The 24,854-nt window shown below is 36.1% G+C and overlaps 7 protein-coding genes across 8 annotated transcripts; 2 read left to right on the plus strand and 5 right to left on the minus strand.

The window, feature by feature from the left end:
* The first annotated feature begins 703 nt into the window (after window positions 1-703).
* On the plus strand, window positions 704-1,956 carry LOC106300691. The gene is made up of 2 exons (XM_013736894.1): window positions 704-1,394; window positions 1,566-1,956. Exons 1-2 carry the CDS (start codon window positions 892-894, stop codon window positions 1,723-1,725), a joined length of 663 nt encoding a protein of 220 aa, XP_013592348.1. The 5' UTR covers window positions 704-891; the 3' UTR covers window positions 1,726-1,956.
* A 1,046-nt stretch (window positions 1,957-3,002) lies between these two features.
* Window positions 3,003-4,630, minus strand: LOC106300690 (protein TIFY 10B). Of its 2 annotated transcripts, none has more exons than XM_013736892.1 (5): window positions 4,347-4,630; window positions 4,001-4,172; window positions 3,627-3,901; window positions 3,481-3,538; window positions 3,003-3,385 (listed from the first exon to the last, which is right to left on the minus strand). In XM_013736892.1, the coding sequence occupies exons 1-5, from the start codon at window positions 4,498-4,500 to the stop codon at window positions 3,301-3,303; spliced, it is 744 nt and encodes a 247-aa protein (XP_013592346.1). In that variant the 5' UTR covers window positions 4,501-4,630; the 3' UTR covers window positions 3,003-3,300. The 2 variants fall into 2 exon arrangements, with proteins under 2 accessions (XP_013592346.1, XP_013592347.1); XM_013736893.1 differs by having other exon boundaries at window positions 4,001-4,166; window positions 4,347-4,627.
* Window positions 4,631-6,300: 1,670 nt separating this feature from the next.
* Window positions 6,301-10,377, minus strand: LOC106300866 (3-oxoacyl-[acyl-carrier-protein] synthase II, chloroplastic). Its single transcript, XM_013737123.1, has 14 exons — window positions 9,764-10,377; window positions 9,135-9,343; window positions 8,838-9,041; window positions 8,646-8,756; window positions 8,454-8,549; window positions 8,329-8,374; window positions 8,153-8,232; window positions 7,899-7,967; window positions 7,664-7,748; window positions 7,427-7,581; window positions 7,236-7,316; window positions 7,062-7,121; window positions 6,753-6,918; window positions 6,301-6,608 (listed from the first exon to the last, which is right to left on the minus strand). Exons 1-13 carry the CDS (start codon window positions 10,083-10,085, stop codon window positions 6,802-6,804), a joined length of 1,635 nt encoding a protein of 544 aa, XP_013592577.1. The 5' UTR covers window positions 10,086-10,377; the 3' UTR covers window positions 6,301-6,608; window positions 6,753-6,801.
* A 2,358-nt stretch (window positions 10,378-12,735) lies between these two features.
* On the minus strand, window positions 12,736-13,766 carry LOC106296733 (30S ribosomal protein S9, chloroplastic). Its single transcript, XM_013732958.1, has 2 exons — window positions 13,345-13,766; window positions 12,736-13,204 (listed from the first exon to the last, which is right to left on the minus strand). The coding sequence occupies exons 1-2, from the start codon at window positions 13,690-13,692 to the stop codon at window positions 12,917-12,919; spliced, it is 636 nt and encodes a 211-aa protein (XP_013588412.1). The 5' UTR covers window positions 13,693-13,766; the 3' UTR covers window positions 12,736-12,916.
* An 806-nt stretch (window positions 13,767-14,572) lies between these two features.
* On the minus strand, window positions 14,573-15,274 carry LOC106299622 (E3 ubiquitin-protein ligase RMA1H1). The gene is made up of 2 exons (XM_013735683.1): window positions 15,215-15,274; window positions 14,573-15,086 (listed from the first exon to the last, which is right to left on the minus strand). The coding sequence occupies exon 2, from the start codon at window positions 15,076-15,078 to the stop codon at window positions 14,689-14,691; it is 390 nt and encodes a 129-aa protein (XP_013591137.1). The 5' UTR covers window positions 15,079-15,086; window positions 15,215-15,274; the 3' UTR covers window positions 14,573-14,688.
* A 3,729-nt stretch (window positions 15,275-19,003) lies between these two features.
* Window positions 19,004-20,238, plus strand: LOC106300975 (elongation of fatty acids protein 3-like). Its single transcript, XM_013737274.1, has 2 exons — window positions 19,004-19,681; window positions 19,753-20,238. The coding sequence occupies exons 1-2, from the start codon at window positions 19,148-19,150 to the stop codon at window positions 20,038-20,040; spliced, it is 822 nt and encodes a 273-aa protein (XP_013592728.1). The 5' UTR covers window positions 19,004-19,147; the 3' UTR covers window positions 20,041-20,238.
* A 65-nt stretch (window positions 20,239-20,303) lies between these two features.
* Window positions 20,304-24,593, minus strand: LOC106300974 (protein ACCUMULATION AND REPLICATION OF CHLOROPLASTS 3). The gene is made up of 15 exons (XM_013737273.1): window positions 24,130-24,593; window positions 23,973-24,031; window positions 23,725-23,789; window positions 23,302-23,436; window positions 23,137-23,185; window positions 22,931-23,043; window positions 22,785-22,856; window positions 22,561-22,671; window positions 22,260-22,438; window positions 21,867-22,180; window positions 21,448-21,785; window positions 21,240-21,344; window positions 21,016-21,153; window positions 20,674-20,840; window positions 20,304-20,588 (listed from the first exon to the last, which is right to left on the minus strand). The coding sequence occupies exons 1-15, from the start codon at window positions 24,525-24,527 to the stop codon at window positions 20,525-20,527; spliced, it is 2,307 nt and encodes a 768-aa protein (XP_013592727.1). The 5' UTR covers window positions 24,528-24,593; the 3' UTR covers window positions 20,304-20,524.
* Window positions 24,594-24,854: the final 261 nt, after the last annotated feature.

Consider the following 24,854-nt stretch of genomic DNA (forward strand, 5'->3'; position numbering starts at 1 on the left):
GTAGGTTTGATTTAAGGAAAGAAAATAACATATCATATCATTATATCATATAGTTTGACCAACTTATGTATCTAACAACATATAAAAATCAAATGTGGACCTACTTATTTTTCAATTGAATGTAATTGACTACCTAATTGAGTGTCACTTTTGCATTGGGACCTATTTTAATTAATACAAAATTGATGTTACATCTTTTCAAATGTTCGTCAATTAATATGGGGATTGCCACCTAATTTTCGGCTTAAATTTTTAAACAATCACTTCCAGAAAAGTAAAACCACTTGTCTGAACCAATACAAAAAAACCACTATCTAAAATAATAATCTAGGTGCCAATAAATACTAGAAAACAATCCACACTTCAAGTACAGATGAATTGGTCTATATTTATAAAAAAAAAAACTACATTTACATAAAATATTTCTCCCTTATGAAAAAGTCTTGGATTCCCAAAGAATAAAAATAATTATTAGAAATAGACATTTGAATCTTGATGAAAATAGTGGGTCCTAGTGTCCTATTCACCAATGAATACTAAAAAAAAAAATCATTTCTTGAAATAAATAAATAAATAAATTCTGAGCCTGCTCATTTCAATAATGGTGTAGAAATAAAAGTAAAATAAACACAGAAAATAATAATAAATGATAGTTAAATGGTGGGCCGTTTGTATATTTCAATCATTGATCACCTCACAGAAAACTCCAAACTTCCAAGCAAATCAGTGGGCTCAAGGTCTCTCTCTACCTTTCTCTTCTTCACTCAGATTCTTTCCTATAAGCTTGCGTTTCCGTGTTTATTGTTTTCATCTCTCTGTCTCTCTCTCTCTCAGTTCTCTTATTTGATTCTTATTTTCATCTCTCTCAGTTCCTCTTTTTAATTCTTGATCATGATACTAAGCAAGAGATCTCATCTAATGATCCGTAAACTGTCAGAGATGTTGGTTCCAAGAAGCCGGTCTGCCATCAAACCGGATGATTACTCGGCGAGTCCGAGAAGTCCGTTGGATATGAAGTTTCCATCGCCGGTTAACTCAAAACGTTACGGTTCAGGCGGTGTCGGTTTGGGTATCGTGGCTGCGTTGGAAGAAAGTAGAATTGGGATTAACCGGTACGATCCGGTTTGTTTCTCCGGGAGATTCCGAGGCCCTGAGATTGATCTGTCGGAGGAGGAATACACTTGCGTGACGAGCCGTGATGGGACGACGAAAGTGTATTACAGCGACGACGGGTTTGAAAATGGGTCGGGGTGCGATGATCGGAGAAGGCATAAACCGGTGGTTCAACCACCGGTTATTAAGAGACGGGTTTTTAGGGATAATCCGACAGAGTTTCTGAACTCGTGTTGCTTGTGTAAGAAGAGACTTCAAGGCAAAGACGTTTACATGTACAAGTAAGTCTCTTCGCATTATAATTTTTTTTAAAAAAGCGGATCAATAATTAATAACGAATCTTTATCAATGAATCTGAATTAAAAAAATAAAATTTGTTAACTCGAGACAAATCCAAGATTGTAAATCCCGAGATTTCTAATTTTTTTATATTTTTGTTGGGTTGTGTGCAGAGGAGAGATGGGATTCTGCAGTGCAGAGTGTAGATCAGTGCAGATAATGAACGACGAGCGAAAGGAGCAATCTAAACAGCAAGTTTTGAGAAACGTCGACGTTTTGAGCTCTCCATATGCCGGCGAACAGAGTTTCTCCGCCGGGATATTCGTATTTTAGGATAGCGTAATAATTTACAGTAAAAAAAAAAGAGTGATCATCGTTCTATTTTACATGAAGACAAAAGTTAAGAAAATGAAAAAATGAAAATTTTGGTTAGATTAAAGCAAACTGTATAGAAGCTTTGCTTTTGGTTTGATTTTTGAATAACGATTAATGTCTAATTGTCTATATGTTTTGCTTCTGAATCAAATAAATCAATAAAAAGCTAGCGATGATTTAACAAAAAAATTATATGTATATACAACCGATGTTCACAAATTTATGTATCCAAAATATTTCCATCAAGTGAAAGTGAAAGACATGCGTCTTCAACTCTATGACTAGAAAACTCGAATTCTTTATACTCCAATCTCCTATGGATTTAATTCTGGTTTACCAGTCAAGGTGATTATAGAGATATCCAAACTACAGCTACCTTGTTAAAATTGTGATAATGTATTGAAATCAATGTCACTTTCAACTTGATTACAAACTTGAATAATTCATAATTCTAACTCAAAATATCTCTCAAAATAATATCTCATCCTCAGTTTCATGTTAAAATAATATCTTTGAAAAATAATATCTCTGAAAAATAATATCCCATCCTCAGTTTCATGTTAAATATCTTTGAAAAATAATATATCTTAATTCCAAACTTGAATAATTCATAATTCTAACTCAAAATATCTTTGAAAAGTAATATCCCATCCTCAGTTTCATGTTAAATGACGAAACTATAAAAAAAAAAGCGTTTTTAGTAAAAGTAAGGGGTAAAAGTAAAGACTTTAGCAACAAAAAAAAAAAGAAAGGTAAAATAAAGACCTGATGTGCAATCAATCCATTGTGGCCCCTTGGATGTGCAACTTGCTGTATCCGGGCCCGTTGTCAAAACTAAAAAAGTGAATTGATATAACGTCTCCACGCTATTATATGATAAGATGAACTTCGGGCCCGCTTCTGCCCGATGTACATGTACTTCTAAAATATGTTACTGCAGCGAGCTTGTATTTCCCTTTTTTACAAGATTCTCCAGTTTGTACAATTTCATTTTTTTTTTAAATTTCAAATCTAAAAATCAAATACTAACGAATAAGCCCACCACCGTATGTCAAATATAAAACTATGGGCAAATATTTCAGTATTTTTAAGAGAGAATGAGATTTTGGTATTCTCCTCGGGTTGGGCTGAATATGGAAGAACCCAAAAAACGTTTTAAATTTCATTTACTCTCCGTAACTGGAAGCTTCAGCTCTCTCAGTAAATAAGCAAAGAAGAGAACAAACTTTCTTGGATTAATTAAAGTAAAGATGATATTAATAAGGTGCCGTCAACAACAACAACCAAAAAAAAACAAGAAACTGATGTTTCTTACAAAAGTTGCAAGCCAATGATCTGAGAACAGCAGAGGTAAAAGGTCTATATAACACAATGGCTTTAAACCCAAAAAATAGCAAAACTATAAGGATTAGTTTCATACTGATATACTGAGTTTTTTTCGGCGCATTGAACAAACAAACCCACTAGGAGTGAAAAATCAGTATATATTAGTAAAACGATGGGAGCATCAACAAAAGGATCTTTCAGAGAGATTTACTGGGAACCGAGCCAAGCTGTGTTAGGCTTGGAAGATGCTTCGGTTGAACCGTCTATCTGGTACGGTGCCTTTGACGAAATCCTGTTAGAGATTGAGTGATAAGAAACTCGCTTCGGACAAGAAATCAAAATATGGAGATAAATAACATAAAAATAATGTATTATTATTAGTATTACCTATCCTTTCTCTTCTCAAGGAAACGATGAAGTGAAGCTCTTCTAGCAATTGGGAGTTCTACATATCAAAAAACAGAGAAGAAAGTTAAACCAAAGAAAGAACCCCCCAGAGATTGAAACCAAAGAGGGCATGTTATAACTCTTACCGCAAGCTAAAGAGGACTTGTGGGTCTGGATAGGCTCTGGTGCTGCTGTTTTCACAGGACTAGGAACTGGAACTGGGGTAGTGGAAGCAATCTCTTTATGAGTATAAGCACTCTGGTTACGGTTCATTTCAGCTGTGAAGCTTTTAGCACTTACCTTGTGAGCCAAGTCAATGACTTGCTTGGCTTTCTCAGCAGGAAAATCATCAAACACCATAACTTGACCACCGTAGAATATAGTCAACGGAGCAGAAGATTGAGACTCCACCTTCACTGATCTGTTCAAAGGTTAAATACAAACCCCACACAGAAGTTAGTCAAGCTGATGGACATCATGATTCTTTGTAACTATTAACATATAAACAAAACATACTTACTCATTCTCTGTGATCTTCTCAACTTCTTCCTTGGCTCCAGAGGAAGAGGAGGAAGAGAAGCTTGATTGCCGAGGAAACACATCGTTCTTCTGTTTTACGTCCGAAGAATCTTCAACAGGGAAGAGATTCATCATCGTCGGCTGCTGACGTGTCACACCAAAAACTCCTGCAACTTGATCCAAACCAAACATAAAATAAAAAAAACCAAATTGATTCCCGGTTCTCATATATGATTAAGTTTCCGGTTAACATTTAACCGATTTTCAATCGCTTGTTTTTTCGAATCGGAAAAAAAAAAAAAAACAGATCTAGGTCATGTAGAGAGAAAGGGGTTTGATTGGTTTACCATTGCAAGTCATCCCCAAGCTCAGATCTCCGAAGCTACCCTTCTCCTTCAGATACCGACTCAACCGACTACATGTCTGCGAGAAGCTCGGCTTCTTCTCGAGCAACCTCTTCCTCTCGCCGGAAAACTCCCAACACTCGGCAGACCTCGACATCGCAAGGAGGAGAAGAATCTAAAATCTTGGTGCTTTTCTTCTTCAATTGTTGCTTGTTCTTCTTCTGCTGTGATGAGGAAGAAACGTGAACCTCTCTCTCTCTCTCTTTATTATACTTTCTTCGCCTCTACTTGCAGATACCAAACAAATATTAAATTAAATTAAATTAAATTAGTAATTGAAGCATATAGAACACGTGTTTTAATTAAATGCCCCAACTTTATTCTAACGGCAAGACAGACCTTCTGTTCGAGTTCACCGTACACCCCACCCCACGTCTAATATTTTAAAACATCAACATGCGTTATTAAAATAGTGACGCACTTCTAAAAACAAATCTCAGTTTTAATTAACTATCGTGTGTGTCGAAGGCCCTCTAGTAGTATTCTAATAGTAGGCAAGTGGCTTGCTGCTGAACCCGTGTATCAAACTCCACTGTCCATTTTGATCCATAGATCACGTTTTGTGATTTTGCCTTATTAATCAATTCTATGATATTTTGCGCGTTAATAGATGCGGGAAGCTCACGTCTCCTCCACAAATGCTGACCTTACGCGTGTCCATTTTAACTACACATATTAAACCATTATTGCTCTTCTCGCACACAATGATGGATGATACAAGGGCCTTGAGGTGCGATCAACAGCTACGCGTCTCTTCTCATCTCCGGTTAGACGATCATGTCTATCTGTCTTTGATCTCTGCCATTATTTAATAGTATTCTTTCGTTATTATCCCACGTTTAGCCTGTTAGGTACAAACAAATATTCACAACTCTATATAACTTAGATCTGTTGACAAAAAAAAAAAAGATAACTGAGATCTTATCCAACACACGGTAAAAATATTACTTTTGAGGACTAAAAAATAGATGAAACAAATATTAAAGGTCTATTCTGATATAATATAAAAACCATGCAAGTTGTTTAGATTTATTACTAATCTAAAAATACGAAATTGTCCCGAAACTCCTGTCATATTGACCTCTGATTGGTCCTTGTTTATGATCTGTCTTCTGGTTGATCCATATTCACAGTTCTCATCTTTTAGCTGCTCCATATTTATGTATTGGCCACGCCGGTCCTGAAATTTTAAAGGCTATACATATTTGATAAAGATTTTAATAGTTTGAAGGCTTGATTTTTTTTTTTTTCAAATTTGGAGATCTGTGTATAAAAAATTAAAGATCTGAATCGAATGTTTATCAGGTTTGGCCAATGACCGGCCCTGGCCCTCGGTTTGTTCTGTAATTGTGGTCTCTTGTAGATGTTAACTCACTAAGTAAGAGTCGGTGATCTAATTTGTATACACATACCCAGCTTATACAAAACTATTGACATCAGGACTATATAACCAAAAGCACATAAAAGACATCAGGGTTTGGATATTATTCGAGTATGCAGCCAAAAAGAAATAAAATCAAGTGGGGGATCTTAGTGGTCACGGCTATGCAAGAGGGGTCACAAGAATAATAGAACATAAAGCTTCAGTTGCTTAAAAAAAAAAGCTTCAGTTACTAGAGGAATAATAATCTTTTCTTTTACTGTAGAAACTTTTATCTAGTTATGGTTCTCTTACACTTATAGTGCATGTTCTGAGCTGAGACATGAGAAAGTTTATCCATTTATCTGGTGTATAAGTTGGATTTTTTAAAAAAATCAAGTTGGTTTTCACAGTTGATTCCTCCTTTTTTTGTCTGCTTTTCTTTCACACGTTTTCAACAGTAGAAATAGCTTACAAGGATAATTTGGGCCACTAGAAGGACTTTTAACAGTTCAAATGATGATTAGTTTCCTAAGATAAGCTAAGAAGAAGCATTGATAACAACTGTGTAGAGTTACTAAATTTAACAGAGAATTGGTTTGGCAATTTTCAGATTGTAATGATTAACAAATAGAAATGAAACACTACAAAAAAAAAAGGCTACAAAGATCCCACTCGAAAGGTATCACACGGAAGCTAAATCCAAACTCTGCTACGTTTGCTCTTTGTCCAAGTTCTCTGGCACAATCGGATCTTGATCCTAAGGAAACTTAGCTTAGCTCTTGGTAGTTTAACAAACTGTGTTGATTCCCACAACAACATAACATGGGGAGTTCTTGTAAACGCTGCACAGAATAAATACACACTTCAAAACTCAGCTTCATCACAGCACAAAGGTATCTTATATATCTAAAGCCATCCCCAAATCATTAACTGTGTTTCTGGACCACAGTGATGACGCATCAGAGAACAATGGATGGGTAATGTACCTTACAGCAAGTTACACAACCAGGTTTGGAGTACAGGCAATGAGTGCTTTCACTTGTAAGGAGCAAAAATGATGCTGGAGTTGTGCCCACCAAACCCGAATGAATTTGACAAGGCTGCTTTAATGTCCAGTCTCTCCTTCTCAGAACCCACCAGCAAATTTGTATCCTGCTCCAGTTTCACCACATAAGGTAGTAGAATTATTAAAATCTCACAGGCGAACAGTTTGTTGTGGACATTAAATGTACTAGTATCCGTAACTATGATCATCTTGGAATAACAATATGCCAAAAAAAAATTTACAAACATACCACTCCATTGTCTGGACTCTCGAGGTTGATATTTGGATGAACCCATCCGGTCCTTATTGCCTGTTAGAAAACAGCAGAAATTCAACATGAAAAAGTTGCGAATATTTGTTTAAACATCAGTTCTTCCCCCTCATAGATACGATGATTTGTTTGTCTAATATCAAATGTGTTTACCTGCACGGTGGCGACAGCTTCAACGGCCCCAGCAGCTCCCAGCAAGTGCCCAATCATAGATTTTGTGGAATTTACTTTTATCTGCAACATTGTGCAAGAACAGTTAAGGAAAGCACACGAAAACTACCTTGAAATCTTGTAACAACTCCTAATAAACTGAACTCGAATAGGCCTGGAGAAGAGAAAGCTACCTCAGGATTTTGGCCAAAGCAGTGAGCAAGGGCTTGGTACTCCTTAAGATCTCCAGCTGGTGTTGAGGTTGCATGTGCATTTATATAGTTGATCTGTTCCTTTGAAATCCCAGCATCAGCTAATGCTCTCTCGATACAGAGAATGACACCAGCACCTGTGGTTATAATCACAAAAGAGATTTAAAACTTGCAGTTAATTAGTAAAAACTAATATGAAAGAGGGGAAAATGAAACTACCATCAGGGCGAGGCTCGGTCATGTGATAGGCATCACATGTGAAACTCCCACCAAGGAACTCTGCGTAGATTGTTGCTCCTCTTTTCTGAACAACAAAAAATAAATCAGAATACACAAGTTCTGACTATTTTTTCCATAAGCAAGAATGAACAAAAAGCTTGGAGGTACAGTTTCATTTGTGAAAAATAATACACATGAAACAACGAACAGCAACAAGAACGAATGAGCTATATACCTTAGCATGTTCAAGCTCTTCCAAAAGCAAAACTCCAGCTCCCTCTCCCATCACGAAACCATCTCGGTTCTGTTATGCAATCAAGACCACCAAATTAGAAGATTATCCATCCACAAGCCACACGTTTCCTCACATTAAAATTTTTTCAACATTACATACATGTAAGGGGAGTTATTGTTGGCAAAAACTCAATAAAAGGGTATTGCAACATGCCAATGGAAAAGAAGACAGAGCAAGAGATTGCTGAAACTTACGCTATCCCAAGGGCGAGAAGCTTTTGTGGGATCATTATTCCTTTGAGAAAGAGCACGGCATGCAACAAAACCTCCCAACCCTGCATTGGTACACACAAGATATTAAATTAAAAATCATGTAGCTTAGAATTAAAAAAACAGAGCAAACAATGTAATATAAGAGAACGAATTTTCACCTATTGGAATAATAACTGAATCCGAGCCACCACAGAGCATTACATCCTGAAAGACATAGTCTGATAAACTTAGAACCAGAAGTCTACCAAACAGTCGAACTTCCAAGTGCGTGGAGAATACTTACAGCTTCCCCTTTAATAATGTGGTTTGCCGAATTCAAAATGCAAAAGTTGCTTGTTGCACAAGCAGTTGAGATAGAATAGTTTGGCCCCATCCATCCCTAATACATTAACCACAAAGAAAGGTTAAGTTAAGTTCCTGGTGGTGGTGATCCATATAAATATTACATAACATATAATTTGTTTTTAAATCAGACCAGATCCAAAGCAAGCATAGCAGAACCCATGTTTGTTGTGGCGAAAGGCACACAAAAAGGGTTCATCTTCTTGTAAGAGATCTTCATAGCTTCAATAGCATCTTGAAAAACCTGTATCAGAAACCTCGATCTGAAACTCTTTTCATCATACTCTCTAAAATGCTCAAACACGAGAATCAAGAATGTACGTACCTTCATGCCTCCCATTGCAGAGCCAATCAAGACTCCGCATTTGGCTTTGTCAAACTCTGCCATTACTTCTTCGGTTACCCCACCATCAACCAAAGCCTTCTTGCCAGCAGTGAGAAGATAGAGCATGAACTTGTCCATCCTCTTTGAGAGTTTCGGAGCAACCCACCCCTCAGTTGAGAAGGATTTGATCTCTCCAGCAATTCTCTTCACAAAAGTAAAAATAAATAAATATATTCAAGTAAGCAACAAAATCAAATGGAAAAAGCTTTAAGAAATTATGATATAATATTTGTTTACCGTGGGAAAAGCAGAACAATCAAAATTCTCAATCTGGCTAATACCACTGTTGCCTTGTAGGAGATTCTCATAAAAGGTGTCTGGGTCATGACCTAGTGATGTTTCAACTCCCATGCCTGTCACCACAACACGGCGCTGCTCCGTAGGGGGTTTGTTGTCAACCTTGGCTTCCTTTTGCATATCCATCGCAACAGCCATGGCTCCTCCACCTAAAAAACCACAAAAGACACATTATAGATTGATGAGAGATCAGCTACTACAACAGAAACCACATTCACAGTTGATGATAGATTAACTTAATTAGCCACTATCCAGAAACCACATTTGAGTTCCACATACTCCTTATCTAAACTCACAGAAGTGTGCTTTGCATATTACACACACAATACAACAAAGAGTCAAACTTCATATTTAAGCTGAGATTCCAAATCAGCATACTTTCCCATTAAACTTGACCTCCAAGTTGAATCATTTGACCAAGTAACATAAACACACATAACAGCATCGAACTAAGACTTGTGTAAGAAAACATAAAAAAAGAGAAACTTTACTAACAAAAACAAAGCTTATCAACTCTACAAACAATACCCATAAATCAAAAACCCAGATTAGTGAAAATGTTTAATTACCGGAACTAGCAGCAGCCAGATTCAACCTCCTCTGGTTTCGATTGAGAGAAACAGAGTTCGATCCGAAGAGAGAAGACAAGGCATTGTAGTGATTGCAAGGCCCAAAGGAAGTAGTGACGAGAGCCTCCTGAACGCTACCGGATCCAGAAAGAGCCAAGCATTTGGTGAGCTGTCGTCTGCTTCGACGACTCCGCCCGGTAGATTTGAGGGAGACGGCTTGTCGGGAATCTCCGCCGCCGTGGGAGACGGACATGCAAGCAGCGACGAACCAGGTGCATAGCGGAGATGCGTAACAGGAAGAAGACGCAGCACCACCCACCATAGCTAAAGAGAAGAGTGCTGTGAGAGAGCAGAAGACGACAAAAAAATAATGAGGAGAAGGAAGGGCGAGAAAAGGGTGAAGAGAGAATCTAGCGGTAAGGGGAAATGAGATTCACGAGAGAGAGAGGGAGGAAATCGATCTCGATCTCGATCTCGATCTCTCTCTTCTCTCTAACGAGGCGTCTGGATGCGTAAACTCGTACGTGGAGACGTCAAAAGATACATACATACAAGCGAGAGAGAGCACTTGCTTTGCTTATAGAGTTATATCAAATCGACACTTCCAAATCTCAGAAAAATATCCATGTCCAGAATAATTCTTTTTATTTCATTTTATTTAATCCTGAATCTGAGAAAACAAATTAATAAAATTTACAATTAACTTTTTAACTATTTTTGTTGACAGAAAATTTTCCCCTTTTCAACCCCTCCCCAAGAAAACACCTTCTTGCTTATTTAAATTAGTGTAAAAATTGAAAACACAGTAAATTCTGATTAATAACTTACAATATTTTATTTTATTTATAAAAAAGTAAAAAATATAATCCACTGAGTATTTGTTAAGTTTGTTAGGTCTAAGCTACTTAGATTATAGTAATAATCACAAACTGAAAGCATTTTTATCTTGTTATCTTAGTTCACAAATAATTTTTTTTTTATTATTTGTTATAAAAAAAAATCTAATTACTTGCAGCAATTGAAAACACAACTAACAACTATTACAAGAAAAGCTCTGACTTCCATTTTTGTTAGAAAATAATCTATTTGTTTCATAATAAATATCATTCTAACATTTTTTTATTGTTAGATAAAAGTGACTTTTATTTTATTACCACTAGTGCAAGAAACACCGGCTCTTGTATTTTCTATGAAAATATTAAGTTAGATGTTTTAGAAAAAAAAATTTGTTTCACAAATATAGATCTTTTGTATTTTCTATGAAAAATTATGATTTTCAAAAAAATTAATTAACTTTATTGAATTACTATTGGTTAGAAATTATAGAAAATTACATAAAACGATATATTTATTATAGTAATTTAATGTATTTTATTTATATATGTGTAAAAATACTAAAGAAATTATCTATGTGAAACGGAGGGTATAGTAATTAGAAACGCCCTATTCCAACATATTGGAAAAGTTGTCAAAATTAACTGTGGTCGATGCTCACTTATTCCACTTGATGATGAAACTAGAAGTAAACAATTTGTTAACGGAGATAGATTTTTAGTTTTATTTTTAGCTTCATTGAAAGTATGTTTTATAGAGGAAGATCTGTTCACTTTGAGCATAAACAAAAAATGAATAATCATCACTCATTCGTCCACTCATATATTTCCTTTTGTTTTTTTACATCTTACCATTTTTAAGTTAATAATGCTGAGTTATATACGTATACGTACATACAGATTTGGTGACCTCGGTTTAATCGAAGGAATGACACTTGGATACCAATATCTTATTGTTGTAATTGTGGCAGCGAAGTGCTACAGTAAGTGATAGCGATATGGCATTGGCACCACTGTTTTTTTTAACATTTACATCATTTTTAATACGAATCTTTCAGAAATACATATGTTCAATACGTTTTACATGCACTGATACAATAACTTCACTTGTGTGTCTTTTTATGAATCGTGACGGTAGTAGTAGATCCAGAAATATGAACATTGATAAAAGTCATGGATTTGATGTGATATGTGTCATGAGCTGACGATGAGTAACGTAATAAAATTATTTAAGAAAAAATAAACACCTCAAAATCATTAAATTGTTTACAAATTAATGTTTTGTTGACTATATATGTAGTCAATAAATCTATAGGACCATACACGTGATTTGTTTTTCTTACTGACGTAAACATATCAACTTGCTCTCCCTCTTACGTAAACATACACGTGATTTGCTTTAAATTTTTTAACTGTAAAAACAATTCAGTAGATTTTCTGCTGTGGTTTTATATTTTATTGCTGTAAAATTTTACGGAAAACAATAAAAAGTTGCTTTGGATATTTAGCTCTGCAGAACACTTATACAGCTGTAGGTTATTTCAAAAGATGTGGTTTCAAAAAAAAAAGTTAAAGTTTGATTGCTCTAAATTTGTTGCCGTAGAAATAAATACGACGGTGGACAGCACCTACAAAAACTACCAATCAGCCCGTAGTATTGCATAAAAACAAGTTGCAGTATCAGACTATTGGTTTATGTTGGCTGAACACCCAAGAGTTCAGGTTTTGTTTGTTTTCTGTTTTCCTTCAAGTGATAGATTAATAAAACTTATAAATGATAGTGGCAAAACAAAAACATAGAAAAAAAAAACAGAGGAAGTAGAAAAGAAGGCAGCAAGAGAAAGAAAGTGCATGGAAAGAGTCAAAGTGGGTAAGCTCTATCGTACCTAACATTCCAAATTCGCATCACCATTCTCAGCTAAACCAGCCTACTAACCTCCGGTTTTCATATTCCATATCCATCAGACCATCACTGTCTCACTCGTGGCAAACCGTATGATGACAAGGAGACCAAGTCCAAGGATCGAGAAAGAGACCATGAGTGTCAAACACAAGCCACTTATGAAATTTTAAGGTATTACATCAAACAGAAAGAACTACATATGTTTTAGAAAAGCCTTCTACACGAAATTTTCGAGAAAACCTGTAACAAACAATTCATCACGATCGATAAGTCCATACGAGTCACAATCATAAGCATTCTATTCAATCAACAACACAGAGACTGGTTCATCTACACAAACTTGAAACAAAGGAGTGTACTTAGAAGAGTTGATATCCAAACAACAACAAACAATAATAACAAAAAAAGCTCTTTCTCTTAACGCTTGGAGAATTGTGGTGCTTTACGCGCCTTCTTGAGCCCAACCTTCTTCCTTTCAACGACTCTCGCGTCTCTAGTGAGCAAACCTTCCTTCTTCAAAGGCGATCTATGGTCAGCACTCACCTTGAGAAGCGCACGAGCAACTCCGAGAGTAATCGCTTGAGCTTGACCAGATAAACCGCCACCATGGGCTTTCACAAACACGTCGTAGCTGTTCTCGTAGCCCAGTGTCACTAACGGCACTTTAACGTACTGAAGCCACAACGGGTTCCCCTGAAGGTACTCCTGCAAAAAAAGATTGATTCAAAAACATTTCAAGATTCACAAAAAAGTAACAAATAGCCTTTTTTTTTTTTTTTTTTAATTCAAGATCCCCCAAAAACCAAAAGGTCTCTAAGCAAAAAAACACATTCAATGTTACTAACCTTGGCGTCGCGATAGTTTATAATAACTTTGCCGGTGCCTTCCTGGAGAACGACACGAGCGATGGCGCACTTGCGCCGTCCCGTGCCTATGATTTTCTGAGCTGCGAAGCCTCCCGGAAGCCGAGATTTCACGTACTTCTTCAGCTCCATCGTGTCGTCCTCCGATACCTCCGCGGGAGCAGCTACCGTGGCGGTGATTGAGAGAGAAGCGCGACGAGCTGACTTCGCCGGAAGTGAGAACAAATAGTTCGACCTGGGGAAGGAGAGGGTGTTTGGTCCGTGAGAGACCTGGGAGGAGAAAGAGAGCGAAGAGAGTGAAGAGGCGAGGTTTGTAACCGATAACGCCATTGATTGTCGCCGGAGGAAGCAAGAAGATAACGAGGAAGAGTGAAGATGAGATGAGGTTCGGTCTCTCTATCGCTTCGTGAGGGACAGCTATCCAAGTGATTGTAATAGGCCCATTAAAGCCTCAAATGGGCTTTCCATTAAAGCCTTAAATGGGCTTTAAAATAGATTCAAGTAAATCTTTGTATTACTATACACGTAGACATACTGTATTTAACCGTCTCTGATATCAATCATGTGGTACGTCTTAGGCTCTTAGCTAAGACCCAACTAATCTCTATAGAAACAGACAAACAGTATTAACCAATAATCCAGTTCAGTTTTTTTAATGAAACTTAAAACATGGTAATGTGATGTGTGGCCAAACAACAGTAATTTAGTTCATGACATTATTCAAGTTCATAACTGATGGGTTAACATCTTGTCCAAAGTCTTTTTTTTCACCAATCTACCATCGCTTGGTTTATCGAGTTGGCTTCATAATCTGATAATAACAATGACTTCTGTGTTGTATTGAAACAAACAATTATTTTGGGACATAAGGTCTCTGGGCTAAATAGAAATCCGTTAGTCTAGTGATTTAACTAAAAGTTTATTAATACTTCTATGAATTTCGAGTTTCAGAAAAAACAAATTTTAGAGAAAAAATTTACAAAAGATTTTTATCATGACACAAAAAATACAATCGGGAATGGATCTCATAAAACAGTTCGGTAATGCATTCAAATGTGAATATAGAAATGAAAAAGGTCTATGGGCTCCTGGTATGTAATCAACATTCATGTAGAGATCAATATGCACATATAACACGAGAGAAAGAGCTTATGACGAAGACCGAACAATCAAATATCTCAAATTAATTCAAAACTTTATTATACGAGAACATAAGATGTAGAAAAATGGAGCTCAGAAACAAAATTTGTAACCAATGTGTAGTTTTATAAAAACATTGTCTAAAACAGAACACCGTGACTACTCGGCTTCGTCAAGATACGTACTCTACAACAAGAAGTTCCCGAACCGTGCCCCACCTGGAACTGAAGCAAACCCTCCAAAGAAATTAGACTCATGATGATGTCTTTGTCGGAGCCGAGGACGAGCGGTTTCAAGCCTAGGTGCAGCAGGTCGATCAGGGATTGTAGCTGCGGGCTTGGATCTCGGGTCAGAAGATGGCTTACCGGATCCATACAAAGGAACCAAACTGTCTTCCTTGACGGGAGCTTTGCAAACGGGGCAATGCTTCGACTGGGAATGGAAATGGATCCATTTGTAAAGACAGGGCCAACAAAACAAATGACCACATAGTGTCACGATCGGTTCTCTCGCCATTTCAAGACATATGTTGCATGCAAAGTTGCTCGAAACGTCTTCCTCGTTGCTCAAAGACATATTGGTTCCTATAACACACGCAATCAACGAAACGAGATTAAAACAGTTGAAACCCTCTAATGGTTTGGTATCAAACATGCAGAATTGATCAAAATTCCAGTGAAAATGATTCAAAGTCCCGATTTGTTTTTTTTACCTAGCGAGACGAGAGAGAGGCTTTCTGATGTGAGATGGCAAGCGAGAGATAGGGACTCGGCGAATGAAAAACGGAAGAGAGTTATGAATATACTTGGGGAAGCTTCCTCCTGATTTTATTCCATTTTTTAACTTTTAATTCTTTTTAAAAACTATTTTCTAGTACAGAATAATAGGGTGTTTCTGTTATTCGGCCAACAATTTTTTTGTTTTTTTTTGCTGTTGTTACAAATATACATTTGTCTCGTTCGGTTTCGTGAAATGAACCTTGTACGGGCCCAACTACCCAGACATGACCCAAATTAATGGCTGAAATTAATTTCTAATCACCTACCTGGACTAGTGACTAGTAATACCAACCTGTCTTTGGACTTCGACGCTTGAGTGGCGACATCATGTCATCTTCCCTATGTTTGTGATGATTAGTAGTATTAACATACTGATTTGATTATACGGTCAAACAATTTATTAAATAGCATACCTTAAATCGTGTTAAATGATTAAATGATAACAAGAATATCTAGGTTTTTTAACAAATAGAAACAGAACTTTGCCAATAACGAAACACAAACATTGAGAATTTTAGTACTCAGATTTTTGAAATCTCTTTTTTGTTTCACAATATTAATTGTTCTAAGAGTCCAAATACAACAAAAAATTAATTAATTAAATCATCCTTAATTAAAAAGTTTAAAATATGATTATATAATGAGAAAATTTGAAAAATATACTATTTATGATTTATAATTAGAAAAATACATCTCTATTTTAATGTTTTGAAAAGTACACTTTCTTACGTGTGATAAGACAGTTTTGTCCTAATTTTAATTAAAATTAAAAATTAAGAAATAATTTATGTTTGAGATAATATATGTTTGAATAAATACATATTAATACTTTAAAACAATTTGTTAAGTTTTCCAAGATATTTTAAAGATTCTTTCTTAACTTTTCAGTTTTCACAAAACAGAAAATTCTCCAACAGATTACAATCAAATTTATATTGCTCAATCACACGATTTTGTTAGCATTTTCTGTTGGAACTTAGAACAATATTTGTTCTTTAATTTTGATAACTGAATACGAGTTGTGTACAATGTCTGATTTGGAACTCCTTTTCTACAGATGTCGTCTGGGTTTTTTTTTTGATGAATTTTCTACCATGACCATTACTTTTTGTCTGTATTTTCTATACCCAGATTTATGTTTTACGACCTCTTACATTTCGAAGAATTCTCTAAGATTGAAATTTTCTGTGTGTTTCTTTGCTGTTAGTCCATCCTTTGTATGGTGATTGTCCTTCGGTTAGTTTAACCTTTAGAAATAACACCAGACATGTAACAATGCAAAAATAGAGTTGTGTTTCAAAAACTGTTTAAGAAAAAGCTCTATGCTTTGAGTAAAAATGGAGAACACAAAAATGAATGGCGTTGACGTCCTCTATCATTACTCATTATAGTATATATTCTAATATATTATTGTTCATTTTTTGTTGTTGATTTTTTTTTCTAAAATAATGTTTTCAATTGCCAGTTTAAAAACTATTTCTGTTTTTCATTAAACTTATCAATATAGATATTAAGATAATTATAAGCACTAACTTGGATAATTTAGTCATTTCATTTATAAATAAGTGTATTTTTCAAAAAGCTAAAAACATGATGTAATTTTCAAAATATAATCTTTTTGGAAGGTATTTTTCCAAATTTTCCCTTATATAATTGCCTATTCCTTTTCTTTAGTTGGTTATAGTTAAATATTTTAATATACTTGTTTTACAAACTGAAAGAGAGGGAATACTAGTTTCTTTTTCTTTTCTGCTCTTTTGTTTTGCTGCAGTTGAGTCTTTTATTATTTTAAGAAAATTAATTTAGAGAATTTCTTTTCAAACAAGCAAAAACGTCTACATATTCGACAAAATGGTCTACTTTCGGTGGTAAAACCATAATACCTTGTGGGAGTTTTAGATGGTTTCTTAATTATAGACTAGATCTCGACTTTTGTTTAAATTTATTCTTATATAAACATTTTGGTTTCAATTATAAATTGGTATATATTATAATATATACGTGTCTATCAATTTTTAAAACATAATAAGTGTACAGTATATTTTTCATTGAATAGATTGTTTCAAATTTTCACATGTACTTGTATCTTTTTTTATATATATATTTTCGGATTATTATTTCATTATTAAAATCGTAGCTATATATATATATATATATATAGATTAGTAAAGTATTGTTTTATTGTCATATTCAAAAATATTGTAACATTTCACAAATTTAGAAAAAAGTTTAAAAAATAAACATTTCGCTTCGTAGATTTATATTATCGAAGAAATAATTAAACATTTAGTTTTTGTTTAATTTTTAAAATAAACTATATAGTTAATTTGTTTTCATTGGTTTAAGGTAGTAAAGATTAATCATTGTTAGATAATATGATTTTTTTATATAAAAAATATTTATAATTTTAAAATCTAACATCGACAAATATTTAAATAATTAACATATGGAGGTATATTATTACAACATTAAATTATATCTATTTAATTTATACTATCTATAAATCTAATGGATCATCTATTGTTTAAATTCAATTATTGATAGTCCAATAAAAATTTCTGATAGATCCAAAATTTAAATGATAAGATTAAAGATTAAATGTAACATGACTTTTTATAAATAGGTCCATTAGGTCTATTTTTTAAAAAAACTACATATGAATTAAAGTTGTGAATTCTGTTTTAATATATAAAAAGATGTCGATGGTCTATTATTGCTTATGGAGTTGTATAATGCTTTACATTGCTACACGTTTTAAATGTTTCATGAAGTGACCGTGTTTACGGTTCAGAGTAAAAGATCCAAAGTGTACTATAAATTTAATCCACGAATGTTAATCGTTTATAATAGATCTAGAAGAAGGTATTATATTAATTTATTCTTCTATTGATATGACGGACGAATCAAATTGACCGTAACTATATGAAGGTTCGAAATGGAAGATGATCCAACCGATATCATACGTGGATTAAACTATTTGTTTTATATAAAAATGATTTGATCTGAAATCGAGGATAACAATGCATAATATTCAATATAGATATGACTTCTGGAACAAAGGATTTTAATTGGTTTTAAACTCTTGTTTCTTTGCAAGTAAAAATCAACTTTCGTTATCCTATGTAAAACATATATATATATATATATATATAATTTTTTTTTTTTTTTTAATCTGGGGGTATCTCGGACCTATGAAGGACCCAGACTAATCTCCAAGGGGAGGTGCAGTCCACGGATAGACCCTCTCTCCGGGTATGCAAATGGACCCTAAAGCATGGATCCATATCCGTGTAGGGTGTCCAGAGACATCATGAGGTAGTTCCCTCCGGTAGGGTTCGAACTCTCAATCTGGGTGCAGGAAGGAGTCCGTCCTTACCATTGGGCCATGATATTCCGGACAATATATATATATATATTACACCGAATAAAAATGCTTGAGTTCAAATGGCGGCTAAAAATACTCTAATGTAACTTTCAAAATTACATAGTTTGGATAACATAAACATTTCAAAATTTTCCAAATGAACAATTAGATAGTAAGTCTAAAATATTATAGCCACACGATGTATATATTAACCGGAATTATTTGTATAAGAATATGAAATGTTATATGAAAACATAAATTATTTGATGGAACGTTAAAGTAATATGTCGACTTTGACGCTGACGTTTTCAGTGTCGTCTTATAATTTTATTTCTTCCACACACACAAAAAATAAGCAGCATATAAATAGAGAGCCGGTGAGAAAAAATATCAAACGTCACATAAAAGCATCTCTCATTTTCCCACCTGATTCCTCAACTGCTTCTTCCTTTCTCCATTACATACCACACGACAGTGATTTCGATCTCTGTACATCGATCAAATGGCGTTACAGACCGTGAAATACTGGCTAACGGAGCATCCTAACATCGTTAACTTCCGTTGGAGTCCAACTCAATCATACGCCTCCACGTGGTTTTTCCTATTCGCCGCCGTTTCATCATACGTCATCGCCGCCGTCTCTCTCCACATCCTCCTCGCAGTCACCCGACGCCGACGCGGCCTCTCCCTCGGCCCTATCCCGGCTCTGCACAGCTTAGCCATGGCTCTGATCTCCGCCGTGATCTTCGTCGGAATCCTCCTCTCCGCCGCCGCGGAGATCAGGGACACGCGCTGGCTATGGCGGCGAACGCGCACCACGGCGCTCCAGTGGTTCCTCTGTTTTCCCGTGGGAACACGCGCTTCGGGACGCGTGTTCTTCTGGTCGTACGCGTTTTACCTCTCTCGGTTCCTTCATTTGTTCCGAACCTTCTTCGCGGTGATACGACGTCGTAAGCTCAGCTTCTTCCAGCTCATCAACCAGTCTTCTCTCCTATGCATCTCCTTCCTCTGGCTCGAGTACTCCCAGTCCTTCCAGGTATGTCATTAACCGGTTCGGTTAACAATTTAAACCGATTTTTTTAATTCGAACCGTCCGTGTTTGTGCAGGTTGTGGCGATACTGTTAACGACCGTTTCTTACGCCGTCGTGTACGGCTACAGATTCTGGACGGCGATCGGGTTACGTGGCGCGTGTTTTCCGTTGGTCGTTAACTGTCAAGCCGTGTTGTTAGGGTGTTTGACCGTGTGCCACGTGGGCGTATTGTGCATACACCTGGTCAAACGCGGCGGTTGTAACGGTATCGGTGCTTGGCTGTTTAACTCCGTTCTAAACGCCGTTATCTCGTTGCTCTACTTGAAGTTCTACGTCAAGACGCGTTCGTTAAGCCAAACTTAAACAATAATATTTTTTTTTTTGTATTATTAAGAAAAATGAATATATTATATCAACCGGAAAAGAAATCTACTTCAGGAAAAAAAAAAAAAAAAAGACTGGAGATTAAGGTTTTTCTTCTGTTGTTGTAATGTAATTAACGTGAATGTATAGTCTATACGTAAAATCCATAATGGGATTCTGATAATGATATTTAACAACTGAGTAATTAAAGTTACTCTTGAGAGAAAACTATCAATGAATTTTTAATATTCAGATACTTTAATCTTTTGAAGTTTCGTCTCTTTCCCCAGGTTGCACGTTTACAAAAAAAAGTCGTTACTTTTACAACATCTGATCAAAGAAAATTAAGACAACGTGCGGAGTTAAGTCAAAGGAATACCTTTCTACGAGTTTTGTAATAATAATCCTGAGAAAAAAAGGACAAAAAGTCGATCTGCGCTATACATATTACAACACACTTTTTTTAAAGGGTGGTTGGGCGAAATCAATCTCCGGCGTCCATTTGTTTCCGGCTAATAAGAACACCGTCGTCCCAAGTTTCAGAGTATCTGAGGGAAAAGGGCATTAACAATTTAATTAAAAACGTGGGATTGTTCTTTTATTTAATAAAGAGTTTTGTAAGGGGTCACTGACCTTGTTCCATCCACGTCTATACAGAGAAACTGTCCGTCACGCCATCCATCTTTGAACTGTCCAAAGAATATCTCACCGGACTTTGAATAGAACCGTCCTTCCCCGCTTGCTTTTCCTTTCCAGAAATTTGCAAACCACCGATCTCCTCTGTGGAAATAAAACCACCCCTGCAAGAAAAGAACCAAACAAGTTTTGTCTGTCTGATTACAATCTTTATTTCTGTCAGAATATAAAGCCATTTCAGTTGTCTTAGGGACTTGTTGACACTACTAAGCAATTTGTGCACAAGTTTGGTCTCAATAAGCTAAACCAATTTGAAAAGATCAAAGACTATATAGTTACCTTTCCCTGTATTAAATCTTCTCTCCAAGTGCCTTGGAACACGTCACCATTCTTGAAGTAGAATGTTCCAAGACCAGATCTTTTACCGTTGTGCCACATCCCATCATATATGCTTCCATCTCCAAGTACCAAACGACCCTGTGTGGGCAACATTCCAGCCATTACTTTTTGGGATCAATTAAGAAAGCTGGTCTCAAGCATAAAGGCACAACATTGAAGTTTACCTTTCCTTCAGGAAGGCCTCCTTGGCATCTTCCTTTGAACAATCCTCCTCTGTACTGCATCTCTTGAATAGGACTCCACCTTTTTGATGAATCTCTTTCAGCTTCCTAAATGGAGAAGAAATATTCAAAATGACTCTTGATCATGAAATCAACTCACTACTAAGAGAATGAATGATTTTATATCACAGACTGCTACATTGCTACTTACCAGCATAGACGCTGCTCGAGCGGATAAGTTTCTTTGCTTTGTGAAGTCAGCATATTTCTCAGATAGCAAGGTAGATGCAGTATCATCACTAGAGCCTTTTCTCGAGCTATTGGAGTTGAAAAATGATTCATCTCTTGAACCAGCTTTCTTAGAGGGTTGACTAGCGACACTGAGACCACTGTTCGGATTCTTTGAAGGTCTCACACCAACAGGAAGGTTGACAACACCCAGGCTAAGCACTGCAGTGTCTCCAGAATCAGCTGCTCTATTCTGCTCAGTCTGATATCCCGGATCCACACTCCAGTTAGCAATTGGCTCCCTCTGGATAGCACCATAATCTACAAAAGAGAGGCTCTTATATTCACTTCAATATCCTATGAATAAACAAGAAATGAAGCATAATTTTGTAGATTTTCTACCTTCTATATTGTCATCTCCAAGACCCAGACGACTGTTTCTGGATGGTTCCTCCTCTCTTACTAGGTATTCACTATCACCACCACTCTCAGAAACTTCTAGGAGTTCCTCGGAGTCAATTTCAAATCCTTCAACACTCTGATTAGATACTTGTACGCCAGAAGAGGCTGCTGAATTTTCCACTGCAACCGGGGCTTCTCCAAGTCCACTACTTGTTTCCTTCTGGAGCTGTGAACGATATTTCTTGAAGATATTTACAACAAAAGGCAAAACACCAGAAAAAATGTTGCCTTTGCTGGAAGTTTCTTCTTCAGAACTGTGATGAATAAGAGGCTTGCATTAATGCTTATCAGTGGCCCAGTAGAAATAAAAATCTAAACATAAATATCACATACCTTAGGATAAAAAAAGCTGTGACGAGGACTTTAGGCTCTAGATCAGGTTCATGAACAGTCGATACTATGATGTCTCCAGTGTACTCCATTGTTTGACGAAAAGTGCGGAGAATTGTTTTCACGTCCTTCTTCTGAAGAGCTACCGAGGTAGCCACGATGCATATAATGGCCTTTAGATCCTGCATAGTCAGATAACTGAGATTACTTTATTCACATCTTTAGAAGAGAAATAAATCAAACCGAGAACTTAAGTAGTAGGAATGAGTATTCTATGAACTGTTCTTTAAGAGATTAGACATACCTTTACACCAGGGCGAAAGAAAGGGCAGTCGTATATAGCTTGTAAAATAGAAGTCTTAAGGTTGTGACCAACTCCAAAACCAACCTTTGCCTCTTTGTAGCTTTCTAAAATCTAAATATAAGAGAGTTGAAGGATGTGAATACAAGCCTCAAACTAAATTACTATCCAACGAGATGGAAAAATATTCTCTTCATTATGTTAAACCACTGAAAAAAAAAACTTACCGTTGTGACTTCTGAGTCTTCAAGTTCTCTAAGATCTTTATGCACCACGTCAATAAAGTTTCCATGCATCCCCTGTATAAAACCATAATATGAAAAAAGTGACAATGACTTTTTGAGTATTCTGTGGGGGACAAAAGTATGCTTACACTTATCAGAGAAGAGGCTGCATTAATTGCCTTCGAAACAGCATTATTTGCATTTCTTAGCGCCTCATCCAAAGTTACCAAATCCTTCTGTAGTAAAATCTCAATGTCGATATCTAGAAAGCCAAAGTTAAAGTCAGTTCATTGCCATCAGGACAACCAGAACAAAAGGTAGTCAAGGCAATTTATCATACTGCTAAGAGAAGTACCTATACAAAAACTGGTATGTTGCTGCAGTTTTTTCGCCAGTTCGTTAACCTGCAAACAACATGGGAAATTAGAAAAATAAAATAAAAAGAGACTCCAACTAGAGATAGTAAGTGCAGTTGGACTTGTTTGATGGTCTGTAGTAGCAAAGCAACAAGGAAGACTACCTCTTCAAGACGCCTTCGACCTTCAAAGCTGAAAGGTCTTAATAGCACAGCAACAGCTAAACTACCCCCAGATCTTACTGCACTAAGAATATTAATAGCTTCAACCTGATCAGAACCATATCCAGCACTAGCCACCTGGTCAGGATAAAGAGTTTAAGCAGAATCAGATGCACAAGCAAGTACACTACTACGATTCCAAGAAGAAGAAAAATTGAAAACCAGTAGCATCTCAGTAAGAGCCTATGCAAAATTCAGGAAGCATGGTTGTTGATTTACAAAATTGCACACTCTGTATCTTGTTTTAGTTATATTATAAAAAAAACTAAGAATCCTAAGTGGCAGACATGGAGATGCAAAAGGCACTGAGATAATAGTATAGCATAAAACAGAAGAGAAACAATGGTAGGCAAGAGAAGTACAAACAAGGATGAAGGCCTTTGGAGGTGACTGTATAAGCTCAATTGGATTCATGGTCTTGGAAACATTATCTGTAAACATAAAGAGATAGAGAGAGAGAGGTAACAGGATAAGAGAACATAATGAAACACCTTGCTCCCTAATCTATGATTTCTATGAGAACCTTAGTCACTGAAGTATCTAATTTTCACTATAAAATGCTTAAAAAGATCCAAATTTCAAAACTCAAATAAATAATAAAAGTAATGATGGACCTTGGTGATGGAGCCTCTGCTGCAAGACTGAATCTCCAGAGCTGTCTCTGCTAATACTCCTGGAAAAAAAGGAGAGAACTTTAAAAGTTAAATTTGGTGAATTTAATGAATGAGTAAGGAAAGCTGCAAGCTTTAATGAGGATTTGAGTATTATTACCAGAAGCGGAGAGGAAGAGAAGGGAAAGGAGAATCCAAGCAAGAGTCCATGATAGACTCCTTGCGACTACCGATGACGAGGACCTCAATGAACTCAGCTCCGTGTTCCGCAGAAGCCGAATCTCTCGCCAAGCACATCACGCAGATCCTTCGACGCGCCTTTCGAGCGGTGCAATTCAATCGCGATGTAGCAGCAGCGGATGGAAATTGAATGCCGAGAGAAGGAAGGAGAGGTAGAGGAGGAGAGAACAATGGTGCTCGGAGGAGAGTGGAGAAGACGGGAAGAAGCTTCACAGAAATCGTCATTGCTCCTATGGAATCACTTGGAATGTAAACGAATTTAGGTTGATTGATAGAAGAAGAGACTCGGACAAAGGAGAAGATCGGAGACAGGAGCATGTCTGAGAAGTTTGTCCCGATAAAAAATGATTCCGAGGGAGAGTAAAAATATCCGCCGGAACTGTGAGTTAGTAGCCCTCTTATTTTACTATTATATCTGTTTTAATCCCATGTTATATTAAATTACATATGTCCCCATACTGTACGAACTATTCATTTTAAAGTATATGTTGGTCTATGCTTCGCATAAGTGTGTCTTTTTGCTACTTTTTTACACGTTCCAACCCTCACCTTCTTTTGGCTGCTGTTGTAAAGGAGAGAGATTTTTGTAAAGATGTAAAAACCCACTAAACTCTGTTGTGCATACAATTTTTTCTTTCCATATAC

The sequence above is a fragment of the Brassica oleracea genome, chromosome C6 (assembly GCF_000695525.1).
Source record: "Brassica oleracea var. oleracea cultivar TO1000 chromosome C6, BOL, whole genome shotgun sequence".
NCBI classification, from domain to species: domain Eukaryota; kingdom Viridiplantae; phylum Streptophyta; class Magnoliopsida; order Brassicales; family Brassicaceae; genus Brassica; species Brassica oleracea.

What these genes read in the sequence shown, in the direction of transcription:
- LOC106300974 (XM_013737273.1), bottom strand. Translation starts at nt 24,527, where the DNA reads ATGCTCCTGTCTCCGATCTTCTCCTTTGTCCGAGTCTCTTCTTCTATC. An exon ending in TCTTTCGCCCTGGTGTAAAG is followed by an intron (nt 22,439 to 22,560) that starts GTATGTCTAATC and finishes CTGACTATGCAG; the next exon opens with GATCTAAAGGCCATTATATG. An exon ending in ACAGCTTTTTTTATCCTAAG is followed by an intron (nt 22,181 to 22,259) that starts GTATGTGATATT and finishes TATTCATCACAG; the next exon opens with TTCTGAAGAAGAAACTTCCA.
- LOC106300690 (XM_013736892.1), bottom strand. Translation starts at nt 4,500, where the DNA reads ATGTCGAGGTCTGCCGAGTGTTGGGAGTTTTCCGGCGAGAGGAAGAGG. An exon ending in GAGAAGATCACAGAGAATGA is followed by an intron (nt 3,902 to 4,000) that starts GTAAGTATGTTT and finishes ACCTTTGAACAG; the next exon opens with ATCAGTGAAGGTGGAGTCTC. An exon ending in CTTGAGAAGAGAAAGGATAG is followed by an intron (nt 3,386 to 3,480) that starts GTAATACTAATA and finishes AATCTCTAACAG; the next exon opens with GATTTCGTCAAAGGCACCGT.
- LOC106299622 (XM_013735683.1), bottom strand. Translation starts at nt 15,078, where the DNA reads ATGTCTTTGAGCAACGAGGAAGACGTTTCGAGCAACTTTGCATGCAAC.
- LOC106296733 (XM_013732958.1), bottom strand. Translation starts at nt 13,692, where the DNA reads ATGGCGTTATCGGTTACAAACCTCGCCTCTTCACTCTCTTCGCTCTCT. An exon ending in TAAACTATCGCGACGCCAAG is followed by an intron (nt 13,205 to 13,344) that starts GTTAGTAACATT and finishes CTTTTTTTGCAG; the next exon opens with GAGTACCTTCAGGGGAACCC.
- LOC106300691 (XM_013736894.1), top strand. Translation starts at nt 892, where the DNA reads ATGATACTAAGCAAGAGATCTCATCTAATGATCCGTAAACTGTCAGAG. An exon ending in AAAGACGTTTACATGTACAA is followed by an intron (nt 1,395 to 1,565) that starts GTAAGTCTCTTC and finishes GGTTGTGTGCAG; the next exon opens with AGGAGAGATGGGATTCTGCA.
- LOC106300866 (XM_013737123.1), bottom strand. Translation starts at nt 10,085, where the DNA reads ATGGTGGGTGGTGCTGCGTCTTCTTCCTGTTACGCATCTCCGCTATGC. An exon ending in ATTGTTCTGCTTTTCCCACG is followed by an intron (nt 9,042 to 9,134) that starts GTAAACAAATAT and finishes ACTTTTGTGAAG; the next exon opens with AGAATTGCTGGAGAGATCAA. An exon ending in GACCGAGCCTCGCCCTGATG is followed by an intron (nt 7,582 to 7,663) that starts GTAGTTTCATTT and finishes TTATAACCACAG; the next exon opens with GTGCTGGTGTCATTCTCTGT.
- LOC106300975 (XM_013737274.1), top strand. Translation starts at nt 19,148, where the DNA reads ATGGCGTTACAGACCGTGAAATACTGGCTAACGGAGCATCCTAACATC. An exon ending in AGTACTCCCAGTCCTTCCAG is followed by an intron (nt 19,682 to 19,752) that starts GTATGTCATTAA and finishes GTGTTTGTGCAG; the next exon opens with GTTGTGGCGATACTGTTAAC.